This window comes from Lycorma delicatula, chromosome 10 (genome assembly GCF_047948215.1).
Source record: "Lycorma delicatula isolate Av1 chromosome 10, ASM4794821v1, whole genome shotgun sequence".
NCBI lineage: Eukaryota > Metazoa > Arthropoda > Insecta > Hemiptera > Fulgoridae > Lycorma > Lycorma delicatula.
Window position 1 is genome coordinate 94,835,147 of NC_134464.1, and position 17,478 is coordinate 94,852,624.

At 25.9% G+C, this 17,478-nt stretch overlaps 1 protein-coding gene across 2 annotated transcripts in view; it reads right to left on the bottom strand.

The window, feature by feature from the left end:
* Window positions 1-17,478, bottom strand: part of LOC142331760 (mitogen-activated protein kinase kinase kinase 11-like) — a 532,753-nt gene that overhangs the window by 30,064 nt on the left and 485,211 nt on the right. Inside the window, exon 7 of one of the 2 annotated variants that reach the window (XM_075377836.1) lies at window positions 14,898-15,059. The exons of the other annotated variant lie outside the window; for it this stretch is intronic. Coding sequence (XP_075233951.1) covers window positions 14,898-15,059 — 162 coding nt within the window. The remainder of the gene's footprint in view (window positions 1-14,897; window positions 15,060-17,478) is intronic. 2 annotated transcript variants of the gene reach the window in all.

Genomic DNA, 17,478 nt, shown 5'->3' on the forward strand with positions numbered 1-17,478 from the left:
AAAATTAAAAAAAAGTTTAGAGTCTTAAATTACAAAGATACAGTTTTCAACCTACCTGTAAGATATTGGAACAGACAGCGAATGGTAACTGATAAATTCATTTAGTATGAAAACTGATTCCAAATCAACTAAGCATGTAAATAAAATTGTCTAACCGTAAATAACGATTCTTTTTTTATGGCTTTTTTCTTTCCTTTTTTTTATTACTACAGAGTAAAAATGAAGTATTTAATAAAAATATTTTTAAAAACATACCTATAATACTTGAGTATGGGCCACAAATAAGACAAATTATGAGAGACTGAATATTGGAATTAAAACTATGTACCTCATAAATTAAAATGGTTGCTTAATTTCTGAAGTAACAAAGAGGTAAATTATAAATTCTATGATAAAGAATGCAACAATGAAAAAATAATTATTTTAAAAATTCACATATTAATTCTGAGAAACAATTTATTATTAGTTGATATTATTACTGACACAGTCCCAAAGTATGACAGATAATCCAAATTTTACTGTATTGTAGTAAAATAAATAAAAGTGAAAAAAAATACTATTTGAAGTCTCTATTATTTGATCTTTGAGATACCACTATAGCAATTAGATATTTTGCATGGTATGGGAATTTAGATTACTCATCAGATAAAAACTGCACAATTAACTGATTATACAAATCCTACCGTGGAAAAGTACTTACTGTACCTCTCACAAAAAATTTAAGGCAGACAAAGAAGTATTTTATTTACTATAGTTTAATAATAAATAATCTACCCACAGAAAAATTAAAATAAAAAAAATACATATTATAGTTCTAATTTAAAAAAATTAAAACTGCATTAAATACAAACTAAAATTTAATTTGATAATTTTAAAATGTTTCAATGCAATTCAATAATAATTACTAATACATTTAAAAAAAAAATGAAAACAAAAAAATATAACATGAAAAAAGTAATAAAATAAGCATACAATATAATATAGTTACTATAAATGAAGTATAAAAATATTAGTTAAAAAACAATAAAGTTAGAGGATAAAAATAAAATTACAATTCAGGATAAAAAAAAATTAATTTTAATTTTATATATATATAGATATATATATTTTTCTCCCTAACTCTAGTGTTGAATGAAAATTTAATTTTATTGTAGCCACAAAAAAATATGCCAAAATATAGGTGGCAGACAAGCCAAAAATAAAAATAGATTTATGTTGGTAATGTTTAGTTTCAATAACAAGATTGTATAAGCCCCAATAACAGGTACACAATATAAGCCAGAAATCTGACCAACTCTATAAATGATTAAAAAAGGAGGAACTAAATAAGAAGATAGATAATTATTAAAATTGATCTAATTTAAAATAATTCCCCACATGTAAGTCTGCTTGGAATCATATAAATCAAACGTTACTTTGTAGAATTAAACAGAAATTCACTTTATCAATAGAATTTTAATTCTTATATACTGATAAAAAAATAATAAATTTATTACTCTTTTCAGGACTGACAGCACTACCAGCAACTAGCTTTAACTAATTTATATAACACAAATTTGTGAAAATGACATTAATAATGTCTAGTTTCAAAAATTGAACTAAATTTACATATTTTTCTTTAATAATTTTTTTCATAATGTGATGTCCAATATTTTTAATAATAAAAGTTATAAAATATGAAAAATGTAATTCTTCATTTACATTAGAAACTACAAAGAAAAAATATAAACAAAATCAAAGCATGATCTAAGTATGGTATCAGTAAAACATCTTTGTAATAAGACAGAAATTATGATCTGAATAAAAAAAAAATTTACATAAAAATAAACTGTGCGTTGCAAAGTTGAAAATTATAAAATTTGAATGCATGAACTGAAATGGGTAAGAGGTGATCCTCATAATTGAAAAAAATTAAACTAATTTGTTTTTAAGTGGTTAAGTAGATTGCTAAGGTCATCAGGTCCTAAAATATCATGTTAACAGCACAGAAAACAGCATCCAGTTTTTCTTGACTTGATTTATGGAAACCAATTCACTGCATATGGCGCTATGACTGCTGGTATTTTATCACATTTCACACATCAAGAATTTTATGGATATTGCATCCTTCGATTTCCAGGTATTGTGCAACTATTAACTTACAGTTTACTTAACTATTAACAGTTTACTTTCTTACCCAGTAACTAACAACTATATTTTTGAACAAATTATTAGCAATAAATGATAACATTATTAGTATACCATTGATACACGCCTTAATTACAATATATTTTATATTTTGGTAAACTAACATAAGTAAAAACATTTTAATACAAACTGAACCCTATTTTTTTAATTATACATTTGAATCCATAGTATTGACTTATACATTTATGGTATGCAAGACTGGGATTTACAGTTGATTAACAAAACTACTTATATGCCGGAATTTATATTTTTTTTTAAATCTAAAAACTAAAATGAAAACTTATCAAAATATGAAATTAAAAATTAAATGAGTGTATAAATAACAAGTATGCATGAACACATAATCAAAACATCAACATACATGTGTACAACCCACAGGTAAACACACACACACACATAATTTTTTAAGAGAGCAAAACCTTATTTGTTTATTATAGCTATAGAAAAATGATCGATTACGAGTCCCTTAAAAAAATAACCGTGTTCTACAAAGATATCAACAAAATCTTATTTACTCATTGTAGGAAGTTAGTGAAAATGAGGAATGATCGATTATGAGTCTCTTAAAAGAATAATAGTGTTCTATAAATACATCTATCAAAATGTCTTAGTTAGGCCAATAGAATAAAATTAAATACTATTCATATAAAATAAGATAATTTAAAAACAAAATCACAATCAATTTCTTTCAACTTTTTCAAAAATTAAAATAAAAGAATAAAAATTAAAACGAACAAGCACACGCACGCCCACCCACGCATGCACACACACATACATATGCACAGAGAGAGAGAGAGAGAGAGAGAGAGGGGGAGAGTTAGTAATAAAAGAATAAAAAGTAAATTTAAATTATACTTCACAAACAACAAAGTAGCAATATTACTCACATCAATTTAAAAAAATAAGACTACAAAAAAGTTGAAATAAATAATTTATAAAACTAGAAAAAAGAATGAAAAGAATAAAATGCAATTATGATAGCTAAGAAACAAATGGATGTGTCTTATGCAACATTTCAGCTTCAGAACAACTGAATAAAAAAAAGTAAAATTAAAAATATAAATTTTATAATCTATAAAATTAAGGTAAAATTACAATATTTAAAAAATTACCATATTCTAACAGTTCATAATGATGAAATATATGGAAAGATGTATAGAGTTCATTTTAAATAAAATAAAAATCACATTTAAAGGAACAAAATTAATTTACTTCAGTTAAAAAGAGTTAAAAATATTCAAGGTTCTGCTGTATTTTAATTTAAATAAACCAATTCTTAAAAACAAATAAGTAATAATTCTGTTAAATAAAAGCAAAATTGAAATAATTAAAACGCTACATAATAAAAATTAAATAAACAAAAACAATATAATTTTATGTATGCTAAATATAATCATCAACAAACATTTAATAAACACAAAACCTAATTTTACATTATTAAATAAATAAAACCTAAATAAAGAATATAAGGTTTGACACGAGAAACCTGATTATTTCTTTTGTCTTGATAATTTTTTTGTCTTCAACAGATCTGCATTATGACAGTATATAATAAATAATTGACCTATAAACATAAACCATGATTTATTAAATGAAAAACTGAATTCTTAGACTGGTAATGAGTAATAAATGACTTCCCCTCAACTAATTTTGCAGATGCAAAGTGAAAATTTTGCAAATTCTACTTTACATCTTGTTTGTTTAAAAAAAAAAATAATAAAAATCCTAAAAAATTCTTTGATAAACTAAAATTTGAAGCGAATAAAAGTTTTATTTTGTATATTGTATTTTAACCATTACATAAGTGGTATAGTTAAACAACTTAAAAAAGTAAATAAAAAAGTGTATTAGATTAGCGGCAGTGCTTCAATGTGAAATAAATAATTTAATTCAAAATTTTTCTATGGAAAATATATTATTTTATATGGAAGTATGAAAACCATAAAAAAACCAATACGATAATTACAGTTTTGCAACAAGCAGCCGGCAATGAGAGTGACCTGTAACTGCATCACAGACACATTGTTCCTGGTACTGCCTAAAAGATTCAGATTTGAAATTAATTTCAAATCGATGAGAATTTGAGACTGAAAAAGATCATCTACAGTAATTCTATAATGAACAGTTAAGTAAATAGATTCGTTCAAGATAATTTGGTTAGACACATTCAAACTGAAAATCTATAAACAGACAAAGAAATATTGACCTTCTCTGGATAATTCATAATACTCCATAGTTAGGTGCACTCGCTAGTTAGAAGTATACAGTCATTTGTAAAATGCAGAGAAGATTTATACAAATTTTTTATTTTTTTATTTTTCAGATAGTCAATCAAAAAAAAAAATTCAGCAGTTCAATGACAATAATTACAGTATAAAATGTTTTAGCGCAAATGATGTAAAATACTTTTAAATATTGTACAATCATACAATTACGATAGTATAATATGCACCACAGAAGAAAAATATGATTTTAACTTTGGAGAATCATTTGGTGGAAACAACTCGGTTTTCTACCGTACTAAAACTTTTTGTTTGGCAGTGTAGTTTTGAGTTTCAATTTAACAAAAACCAGAACTTGTGAAAAATTAGCTACAAAATATACTTTGTTTTTGCCGCAACCTCAATGTTTTTAATATTTGTTTGGAGATTGTAATATACAAAAATCTGTACTTAAGTACATTCACAGAGTTTTTATCTATCATTTGAGCATTTAAAAAAATGTATACAACAATCACTTTTAATTATGACGGCAGTTTAAAAAAAAGTTACTAATTCATTTCTCAGTTTAATATCAAAAAATATTTTTTTTTACAATTAATTGCGTGTTTTAATAACTATTGTAGTATACGTAATTTAACTTAACATCTGATGTAAGAAGATTTAGAGGAAAATTTTTTAATTAAAATGAAAGGGACTCAGCTATAAATTCAGTGGTTTCACAGTACACCAAGAAAAGTCAGATAGTTGAGGTTAATCTCAAGAAGAATAAGTTTCCATTGTATTCTGTACGTCTATAGATATACATATTTCTGGGTAGAAATATTGGAATACAATATTTCATTTTAACAGAAATTCTTTTTTTCTTCAAATCCTTTTTCTCTTAACAAAATTATGGAATGTTTAAGAAGGAAAATCTTGAATACTACTCACATGTAATTTTCCTAAATTCTTTTAAAGATTTCTTAAAAACTAAACTCTGACAGTAATATAAAAAAAAAAGTTTTAATTAAAAAAACATAATTTCTCAGCAAAATACAATAAACTTTTCAAAGACAAGCTTTTTAGTTCATAATTTGTATTACTAGTATACCAATGAATGTTTTAAAATTTGAAAAGCATCAGGTTCCTCCATCAAATCTCTAGCAGTAAAAGAAAAACTGTTTTTTTAAGATGAAATAAAAAAATAAAGGTATGGCAATATGAATAACGTAAATTTAAATGAGTAATTGCTCCAAAATATTAAATATTATTATAAATACTTATTATTAAGGACAAATATCTGGACTACTAAAAATAAAGAAAATAAAAAAGTAAAAACTAAGATGGTAAAATTATAAATAAATTGCACACATACTCTACTACCTAAATTAGGAAACAAACCCTAATAAACGAAAACACCTAAATAAACTACCCTAATAAACAAAGATAATAATTATTGAATAATATATTAAACAAAAATTAATTAATGTAATATATATATATATATATTTATATATAATAAAAGTAACCTATTTCATACAAATATTAACCGAACTGGTAATAAACATTTAAACTGAATTCATTAGAAATAAAACAGTACATATTGACAAAATCTGATCAGATACAAAAGTAAATAAATAAAACTAATTGTTTTTCTTTATTTCAAATTAGTTTTAATCTCTTTTACTACAAATACAAATATCAATTTAATTTAAGTAAAGATTATTTTTTTAATATTATATTTTTACTATGTTGGTTTTCAATTTTTCATACAAATTTATTGTATAAAAATACTGTAATTAAAAAAAAAATTCATTTAAAATCTATTCTATTTTATCTAAAAAAAAATACACATTAACTGTAGATATTCCAAAAACATTAACTAGATTTCTTATTATATAAGTATGTATACTGTTAATATAGGTGTAGCATATAGCTGTGTATGAACATGTATGCATCATTTGTGCTTCTTGGAATGTTTTCATTATAGCAATCAGTATTAATAATCACATACCACAAAATTAAAAAGAAAATTACATTTAAAAATTATTTAATTTTCTATTTTTTTAAATTAAACTCTTTTCCAGTGAAAGTATGGCTAATGAAAAAAACTTTCTGATTATTAATTATCTTTACATTAATTAAATATTACTAATAAACTTTAACAAATCTGGTTAACTTTTTTATTCTAGCTTTTCAAAAAACATTTTAACAATTAATAAGGTACATAAAAACCAAATTTGATAAAAAATATACTTTTACAATCAAAATTTGTAAGAAAAGTAACTTTTATAACAAAATTTAAAAAATAAATTTATGCAAAACAAATCTAATAGATCTTTGTAATTAATAGCAGAAAAATTTTGCAAAAGCAGAAAGCAATATAGCCAACACAAATCTAATTAAAGCAGTTCACAACATGTTACATGGAATAAGTATACTGGTTAAAATGTTTCCTAAAATAAGAAACAAAAATATCTCAAGACTAATACTAGTTTTGTATTTCAGGAAGTATTCTTCATCATTAACATAGAAGTAAGAAAAAAGGTAAGGAAAGAGTCTAGTCCCATGGCCCAAGCCCATAAAGGGGTTAGATTAAGCTGTTTTATGTAGAATATTACCAGTTTACAATAATATTTTGAAAAATATGGTTCAAAATAATAAATGAATAACAATTTAAAATTGTGTTTTGCTGAGTTTTGGAGATGACAGTAAAAATAGAAAACATAAACAACTGAAACTTCAATAATGAATGACATTAAATGGGAAAAGTTAATACAACTAAAAGGCTTTTTCAAGCATCATACTCGTAGAATAATGTGTCACATTATATTAACTCAAAGTATAATTGTACAATTACTAAAGTTATAATTTGTATACTATGCTGCTGATGATGTTACTGTGACAACACAAATGAACTCATACATTCCGGGTAATACTTTTTTTCTTTTTCCTGTTTAGCCTCCGGGAATTACCGTTCAGGTATTACTTCAGAGGATGATAAGTATGAGTGTAAATGAAGTGTAGTCTTGTACAGTCTCAGTTTGACCATTCCTGAGATGTACGGTTAATTGAAACCCAACCACCAAAGAACACAGGTATCCACGATCTAGTATTCAAATCCGTATAATCCTGGTAATACTTAGCCAACCTCAATTGAACACTCTTATCTATCTAATAACTAAGAAATAGTACATCAATATTACGTAGTATACATTAAATAAAACTAAACTTGTATTAATTTGTAATTTCAACATCAAAATTATTTGTCAATTATAACAAAGCAATATGTTGACAAATTTTAGTTCAGAAATTGACAATTATATTTAATCGGCAATACAACCCCTTAAAAATACATCAGTTAACCACCTCAGGGAACAATTCTGTTCTTCATATCCTGTACTCAGATAATTTATCATTGGATACCCAACTCAATGTAAAGATTAAATAATGACTTTTTTGTAGTGTGAAGACACTATCATCTAGTAGTATGAAATAGGTTCACAAATGAGAAATAATTTATAATCTTGAGAAGATGCATACTCCTCAGCCACTGTTTTATCAACAAACTTGAAATTAAAATGTATTTTTGAATTATTTATGTTATCTTCAAATGTTAAAACAGCAAGTACTGATTATTTTAGCATTTACACAGGCCGCCAAAGCAGTCCTTGAGATGATTAACATATTAGGTTGTAACTTTGTCATTTGTTGTTATCTATATCCATATCAGTATTTTTTTATTTGCTTTTAATTTTACTAAAAATTGATATGCATAACTGGAAAATTTTGATTCATTCATTACAATGAATCAATGGCTTTGTAATGAGTAGACAAGAGTTTTATAATGTCATTTTGTTTTTCAGGGGTCAATGTCAATGTAGTAGCGGTTGGGAAAATATAGTATTCCGTTTCCATAAACTCACATTTTAATGATTACGTGAAAAACTTTGAAGCTATTTTTAATGTAACAAGTATTTTTGATGTAACACGTATCGAATCTGGTAAAAAATAATCAAACATACTCTGTTGAAGCAGATCCTTGTTCCTGCAGAGTCCATAGTATTCTACAAACGTGATAAGCTCAGTCATAAGACAACTTGTCATATTTCAAGAAGAAGATTACTGCTAGATTTAAACCTTCACCTGAACATGACTCAGGTGTCAATAATTATAAAATGCATGATTCATTTTTAACATATAGTTTGGTAAGATGTACTGAGAACAAAATATTCCTGAGAATCATTTGATGTCTGATAAAACTCATTTTCATGTATATAGTTACTGTAACAAACAGAACTATTGTTACTACACTCCATAAATCCTTAATTTTAAAACCAGCAACCACTACATTGTAAAAAAGTGATAGTGTGGTGCGGAAATAGCATCAAAAGTAATTATCTTGTTACATCTTTTTTTTTTTTTTAAATAAATGGCTGCATGGTACTATAACTACAAAATAAGTTCAACAATGAACTGAACAATTAAGTCACTGAATTATATAACATGACTTCAGCAAGATGGACCATTTTATATGACCATTTTCAGAAAGTTTCAACTACCGTGCTGCAAAATCAATTAAATTATCTTATTCACAAAGACAGGCGAATCAGCATTTCCCAAATAGTTTGTATAATATTACTGTTGAAGCTGCACATTCATGACATGCTGAATTATCGCAAAACGTGTTCAAGATGGGTTCCAAGACAGTTGACTGCAGCTCATAAAGACAACTGGATTCGCATTTGTTCTGAGCTCAGAGAACCAAAACGTAATCAAACAGTAAAGTCTTGAGTGGAAACAGATTTGCCCACCAAAAAAAGATTCAAAACTCATGCATCAGCCAGTAAAGTGATGTTGACAGTCTTCTAGGTCTCGCAAGGCCCAAATTTTAGGAACTATTCAGAACAACATACTATGAACAGCGAGTACTATTCTAACATGCTCCAGTAGAAAGTGAAACCTGAGACAAGGTGAAAATGTCTCTCTCAAAGAGTGAGATTCTTTTGCATGACAATGCATGCCCCCATATCACTCAGAGAATGGGAGTAACACTTGAGAAGTTGGGTTGGGAGATGTTACCACATCTTTCTTACAGCTCACACTTTGTCCCATCAAATTTTAATTTGTTCAGCCTGCTCAAAGACTTTTTATCTGGCAATAAGTTCGATGACAACGAAGCAGTCAAAAAAAGCAGTACATAAATGGTTCAACAGCAAGGTAAAGAATTCTATACTGCAGAGATCAAAAAGCTCACAGAACGGTGGGACAAGTGTCTAAATGTTGCTGGAGACTGGGTTGAAAAGTAGTGTAAGTTTCATTATCATTAAATAAATTGTTTTTTTCTCTAAATCAATTTGTCTCATTAATTACTGAACGTCCCTCATATTATAGATTTATTATATCAGTTTTACAAACCGATTTATTAATTTGAAATAAAAGTAAACAAATTTGGGACTAACATGAAAGCATAAAAATTTTAATCAATTACTGTAAAATATTTGTAAACATCCTGGAGCAACCTAACCTAGATACTTCAAGGAATGATCTTAAAAAACTTTGATTCATGTAAAGTACTAATAAACAGAAAAATATAGTAATTAAGTGCTAGCACTGATCCCTAAGGCTGTAATAAACTGATAATTATAAATTTTAACTGATAATTAAAAACTGTAATAAACTGATTATTTTGTTAAAATAATGGAAATGTCAACATTACTGACCAGAATGAAAAAATTATCCCAGTATTTTTAATTCTGTCATCTCCAGAAATATTCAGGAAGTTAAAGTAAATAAAAAAAACTGTAATCCTTTTAATTTAGTGTCCATCAACTGCACAATCACAGTGCATTATATTTTTAAATGGAATGATAATTTAAAAAATTGTGCCCACAGCAAAATTAGCAACTCTAGAGAACACTGATTAATAGATAAGTATTATGTTAGCTAAGATTTTTAAATGAATTATTTAAAAAAATTTATAATGTTATGTTTCTATGGGAGAAGAAAATTACCTCTGAGAAAGTAAATAATTTATAGTATTAAAAATTTTAAGTAAATAGTTTTTATGTCTGTATAATTTGTTTTTATCACCATATTTTAATTTCCACAATTTGACGCGTCAATTTGGACAAAGGGTCCACAATTTGACGCGTAAGATGATGGAATTAATTTTAATAACTTAAGTTGTATCTATTTATTGAGATATAACTCATATAAAAAATAAGTTGCTTTACCTGTCAGAAACAATGACAACTGTGTGTTTTTTTCATGACAGTTTTTAAATCCAAAAAGAAAATAACAGATAGCACAACTGTTAATAAGCAGCTAATTGTGGTAAGTGTTAGAACCCAATATATCATTTCTATAACCAAAGTTAACAATTGTGATGTCATGCTAACAATTTGCTTTAATATAAAGCTATGGTAAAAACATAAACTATATGATTTATTTATGGAAAAAAATGGCTAATCTTGTTACAAGTTCATTTCTGTAATTCTATTCTAATGTTAGTGATTTTAAGTGGTCTCGCACCTACTTAAGATCAAATTAATAATTTAATTTATTAAAAAAATTGAACTTTGTTAAATTTAAAAAAGTTTACTTTTAATTACAACTAATTTTTCAAGTTTCATTTAAACATTTTAGAAGTGTTCCTGTCAACTTCAAGACTGTAAAGCTTTAGAATTTTCAATTAAATGAAAAGTTTCTTAATAATTTTCATGTAACAAAATTATTGTACGAATATATTTTTTTCCTTTTTCTAATAAGTAAAATATTAAAACAAATAATGGTGCCAAGAATTTATGCTACACTACAAAACCATTACTACTACACAATCATAAAAACAGAGAATCTTTTTATTTTTTTTTTATTTTTAAGGACTTTTAAGAATAAAACGTAACAAAGACCAGCAATTTCTGAAGAAATTAACACATTAACGTAAGACTTAACAGTAATATAGCTAAAGTTAAAAATGCAAGCTGTGAAATTAATCAATTTTAATACAATATCTACACAATCAATTGTAACTAGCATCTGTAGTAAAAATTTATATAAATTCTAGATACAATATCAAATATTGAAGAATAAAATTTACATTATTTAACACATTTTATTGTATTAATCAAAAGATTTATAACAAAAATACATAAATAAATAGAACTATAATTTATAATTAATTTATTTCCGACAAGATAATTTGTTTTCAAAATACTTACAAATAGAAAAAAGTTAAAAATAAAAAAATAAAAAGTAATATACTCAATTAGCCAAGATTTAATTATTTATTTACTGAAATTAGCAAATAATAGCAGTCATACATGTACTATACATAAAATAAATGTTACAAATAAAATAAAGTAAACAATATGATAAAAGAAATAAGAATTAACAAAAATAATATAAACAGTTCAGTAAAATAAAAAAATAATAAAAATTAACTAAGAGTTGTCTTTTTAAAAATAATATGTATTATAAAAAATACAATGAAAATAAATAATAACTGTACAAAGCACAAAGCAAAATAATCATTATCATATTTTAAACCCAAAACCATACAGACATTAAAGCAGTTATAAATAAAAATCGGTAGCTCAAAATTGAAAAAATTAATCAACTTCGATTCTGCAAAACTAAATAAAAAAAATAATTAATAACTAAAATTAATAAAATAAAATTCTAGACAAGAGAGTATAATCCCGAACTATTTAAATAAAAAAAAATCATATAATCCAAATAAACATTTAATAAAATAACCTTAATTCCTTTAAATATTACACAAGTAATTCATGAAAGGTCATATAAATAATAACCAAACAATTATAAAAAAAAAGAGAAAATAAGAAATTCAATAAGACATAAATTATGACTGGATTAAAAAATAACACAAACCACATACGTATTTGGAATTATCCCAAACTTCAGGTGAAATTTAAAAAAGCAATATAGAAAAACATAAGATACTTGTCCATTTTTAGATGAGATCCCACTTGAAATTATTTTGCTGTTTGAGAGCAATCAAGTTAAATATTTAGGAATTTTCACGTCTCTTTATGTTTAATAATAATTATTACAGTACGTAATAAATTCATAAATAATGAAAAACGTTTTATAATAATAATAATAATATCAAAAATGATTATTAATTTATTCTTGTCAAATATAAAAAGTTGTCCTTCAAAGCAAGATTTCAATCGTGATACTTTAATGTAAATTATTAATCCATGGAAAATAACAAGCCTGATTAGGATTCAAAGCCATGCCCTTTCAAATTCAAAACTCAGGACATTAGCACTCGTCATGGAGATGGAAAAATTTTAGTTTATATCTTATTTATATTAATTGATACCAAAAACAATTTCGTATTAATTTCTCAAACATGGTACTACTGATATGTTAAATAAATAAATTAATATAAACCACCTTACCAGCATGTTGATATGATCTCTTAGATCTTTCAGCTTACTTATCAACATGCTGGTAAGGTGGATTATATTAACTGTTAATTTATTTAATTTCATATTACTAGAGAAATAGATAAATTTATTAAATGACAAAACAAAAAACATAATACAGAGAATTAATAAATTATGGATAACTGTCTGCTGATTTGAGTGAATTTTTGTAATAAAACATTTTGCCAATAAAAAAGCATGGGTGCATTGGTTTGTTTGCTGTATACCATGATTCATTCATTCCAATGATTTATACTTCTTAATGCAAATTATTTATCTAAAATTACATTTGTGTTTTGAGGATAAAAAAGGAAAACACTGGGGCTAGAACTGTGTTATAAAAAATCACAACTAAAGAAACAGCTAAAAATGTTTTGCAGCTTTTCATTGTAAAAGTTTCTGTAGTTGTTAATACGCTATATTCATGAAGATTATTTAGTTACAATTGCCAAAACCATTTAACAAAATCATATGTAATGAAACATAAACCATGTAACAAATTCGTAGAAAAAAGGCGGGCTTTTTTTCTAGTGATTAAAGATTATTTTAACCAACATTACAAACTTAAAAAAATATTATTCGTTCCCAGAGACAAGCATGCAACTACAACAACTAGTAAATTTTTATTGCCATAAATTATGTACCATAGATATATTTTATACAAGAAACTTTTGAAATCATGCCCGTACAAACAGAACAAGTTTTTCAAAGTAAATTAATTATGAACTATTAAAATAACATTAATCACAGTATGAGTTACTAAATAAAAAGGTTTGTCTTTGAAATGTGTATCTCTAGAATCTTTTCACAGAAAAAAAATAGTTTTGTATCAATAAGACTTCTTTTTTACAATGAAGTTGTATAGTTATTTTCGCTGAAGAAAATCTAAAAGAATTATGTAAATTATATGTAAAGTTCTTTTTGGTAGAATGATTTCAATCTTCCATTACATTGTTATTAGGAATAACAAAAAAAATAATAAAATAAAATTAAAATAAATTTATGAACAATATTTATCTTTCATTTAAGTATTTAAACATTTTTTCTGTTAACTATTTCAATATGGCAGCCAGTGATCTTCTTTAAATTGCTGCAGTTTTATGTAAACAAAAAATTCCATTAAAATTATAAGGCCACCTTTTAGAAAAGAGAATAGTCATTAACAGAAGTGTACAATGTAGTACAGATTTAGTAAAACAAATTACTGTTTCACTACATAACCTTTTCTGGTAAACCGCTAAGATTCCTATCATTATTAATGAAAAAACATTATTTTCTTCATAACTCTTTGAAATTATATAAACTGGATATGTACATTTATAGTATTGTTAAAATACATAAATTAGCACAAAAAACAGTTTCCTATTTTAATTGGTAACCAAATGACCTACCAGTGGAGAAATCATCTAAATTTCTAAAACAATAGGTAAAACTCTGTTCTTAAATATATCTAAATGTTAATTTTTATGTAGTATCGACAATGGTTATGGAATGTTGCAATCACACTTAAAAAATTTTTTTTAAATGTACCTCTTTTTGTGCAATTTTTCATTATTCTAACAGATTTTATTAAAATAAACTACAGCTAACAAACAATAATGCAGAAAAGAATAAGTTTTAATAAAGCACAAAAAACTATTTTCCATCAAATGGTTCACAGGATAAAACTCTAGAGACAATGTTTTTCTTCAAGATATATACTTTAGTTATTATTATTATTCATTGCAGAGATATTAAAATACAGAAATACTTCTACTTTCAAATAAATAAAAAGAATTGAAGGGTAACATATAATGAACAAGTAACAGTTTTTTAATGATAAAAATATAATGGAAAAGAAACAAGATAATTTAATCTATAATAAAACATTTTAGTACTAAAAAATAATATAAAAAAAAAATGAGATAAATGATTTTGAGCTACCGAAGTATATTCCACCACCAATTTACTAAACATAATAATTATAAAATGTGAGAGAAGTAAATAATGTTTTTTTTCCCAAAAAACAATTCAATTCATATATCAAACTGAATTCATGACGTCCCTGTCTCACCTATCTGATGTAAGGGTCGAGAATTCTTCTCCAGGTTTGGGGCACTCTTACTCCAACGTTTGTAAGGGCCATGGCCCGGGTTGCGAGATATAATCTGGCCCCTCTCACGTTGATGGCAAGTACTAGGACCCCACGTCTTTCCTTTGACCCCATCTGCTGGCACTGTACAATACCCACCCCACCACAAATATATTTCATACACATAAAAAAATAAAATAAAAATCTAAAAATTATAATTACTTTTATTTGTTATTATATTACTAAATACAATAACATGGGATAAATGTCTTCAAATACTGTTAAAGATACAGGAATAAAAAGGTTTGAAATGGATGTGGCTACTTCAACAGTAAAACTAAACAGAAATTGAAAAATACATTTTTTTAAAAATAAAGCACTATTGTAACTTTAAACAGTATATTTAAAAAAATATTCCACATGAAACAGAAACAATAACAAATTTAACAGAAATTACATTTATATACTGTATTCCATAGAGCATGACATTTCCAAAAAACAACAGCAATCAACAATACAAACATGAAATACAGAAGATACATTTAATCTATGTTTTAATAAACTGGTTCTCTCATCTCTATGAATTTAACTAAAGCTTTTGCAAAATAGGGACAGTACAAAAAAAGTAGTTAACAAAAATTACATCAAAATAATTTTCTTAGTCGCCATAAACATCTGTTTCAACCAGTAGATGCATTAGAGGAGACTTCCATTGTATATAAAATAAAAAATTTTCATTAATAACTAACTACCTGGTGACATTTTAAAAAAAAATAGACAATCTTTATTAGCCACATTTGATCTTCTATTAAAAAAAAAATAAATAAAAATGAAGTTTTTAAGCTGACTGAGCTGACACATAGAATGGTAGAACTATCGGCATGCAAGTTGGCACAAAAAACTACTAGAACTCAGCAAACTACTAGCATTCTAGATTCACATTTCCATTCGGCATCATACTAGGTCAACTGAAAACACTGTCAGTTTAATATAAATAATATATATATCACCAAAAATACATACGATGCTATTTAATTAAAACTAGTTTAGTATCCCAATTAATATTATTATTTTAAAGTACTAAAAATAGTTATTTTTTCTACTCAGTTTATTGCTGTAGCTCGCAAATTCTGAAGTCACTGTCGTCAGTAGATTCTTAAGAGCTCGTGTCCAATTCTGAATTCACTTTTATCACAAAATTGTCAATGCGCATGTCATATAAATGTTCATCTTCAACATATTTTTTTCAACATTGACAACATGCTCGCAAACATTTCTCCACTCAGCTTCAGACAATTTATGAAATTCCTCTTCAGCCAACTAAAGAGACAACAACTTTTAACATGTCAATGTTAAAAGTTGTATTTCTTTTAGCAACCTACCGTTTCACTTGACTCCAAATCATTTCAATGGCATTTAAGTCAGGAAATAAGGTGGCAACCGTAGAAATGTATGACCATAATTTTTGAAAATGTATCTATTAGAAATTTCTTTTAATTTTTTTTGTGTAATTTAATAATATCATATATAATTCAGTCTTCGTCATAGCAGGACAACAATTAATTCATTGTTTGACTAAACATTTTATCAAATCGCTTTTTAAAGAGTTAGATTTGGTTGTTTTTATAGCAGAACATTGTGATACGATGCGTTATCTAGCACAATGAATGATCAAGGTGACAAGTTGGGAATACACTTCTCCCATAACCATTTCACGTACTTTTCGGAATCCATCAATTTGTGATAATCTCTTAATGAATCCTTTATTACAGTTGACATGAACAATTATTAATAGCGAGCCCTTGGATGCTGGAGTTTTCAGTCCCTCATGAAGATTTGTTGTGTCTACCTGCAATTTTGGTGTCGCATAACTACTGTGAATGCAGGTTTCACCTGTGAATACAATCGGTCTTCCTTCTTCGCAAAATAGGAAATTTGTCATAGAAATTTCATTCTTTGCATTTTAATGTCATGCCATTCTTATCAGTATTTTCTGGTTGTTTTCTGTTTCTTTCAATCTAAATCCCACTTTAAGTAATATTCTCCTTAAAGATATTTCACTTTGTTTAAAATTAATTTCACTTTCACAGGCTTTTTGCACAATTCTCTTCACAGTAGGAACATATCTTTCGGTTACATAAAATTTATTTATTAAACGCATCAAAGCATCCATGTCAAACAGATCTAAACTGCACACAGTACTGCGGGTGATTTACATGTTTTCTCAGCGAAATGAACACAGATGGCTTTTCAGTTTCATTTAATTCCCTTCTGCTGTAATTCTTTGGGCCGTTAGTTTTGATCATTTTGTCACTTGAACAACCGTATTCAGCACTTCAGTTTTCCTCACTATTCTGGTTCCGGCATTGTTTTGTAAAAAGAAATTGTAAACACTGAATACAATTTCCCTTGCCTGACTTCGAACTACTGTACCTTTTCCTCCTAACTGGGGCATTTTAAAGGAAAATAACTGTATTGAAATATTAAAAATTTAAATGACTGAATTTATGACAAAGCCTTACATGAAAACAAATAATAAAAATAAATCACTAACAGTTCACTT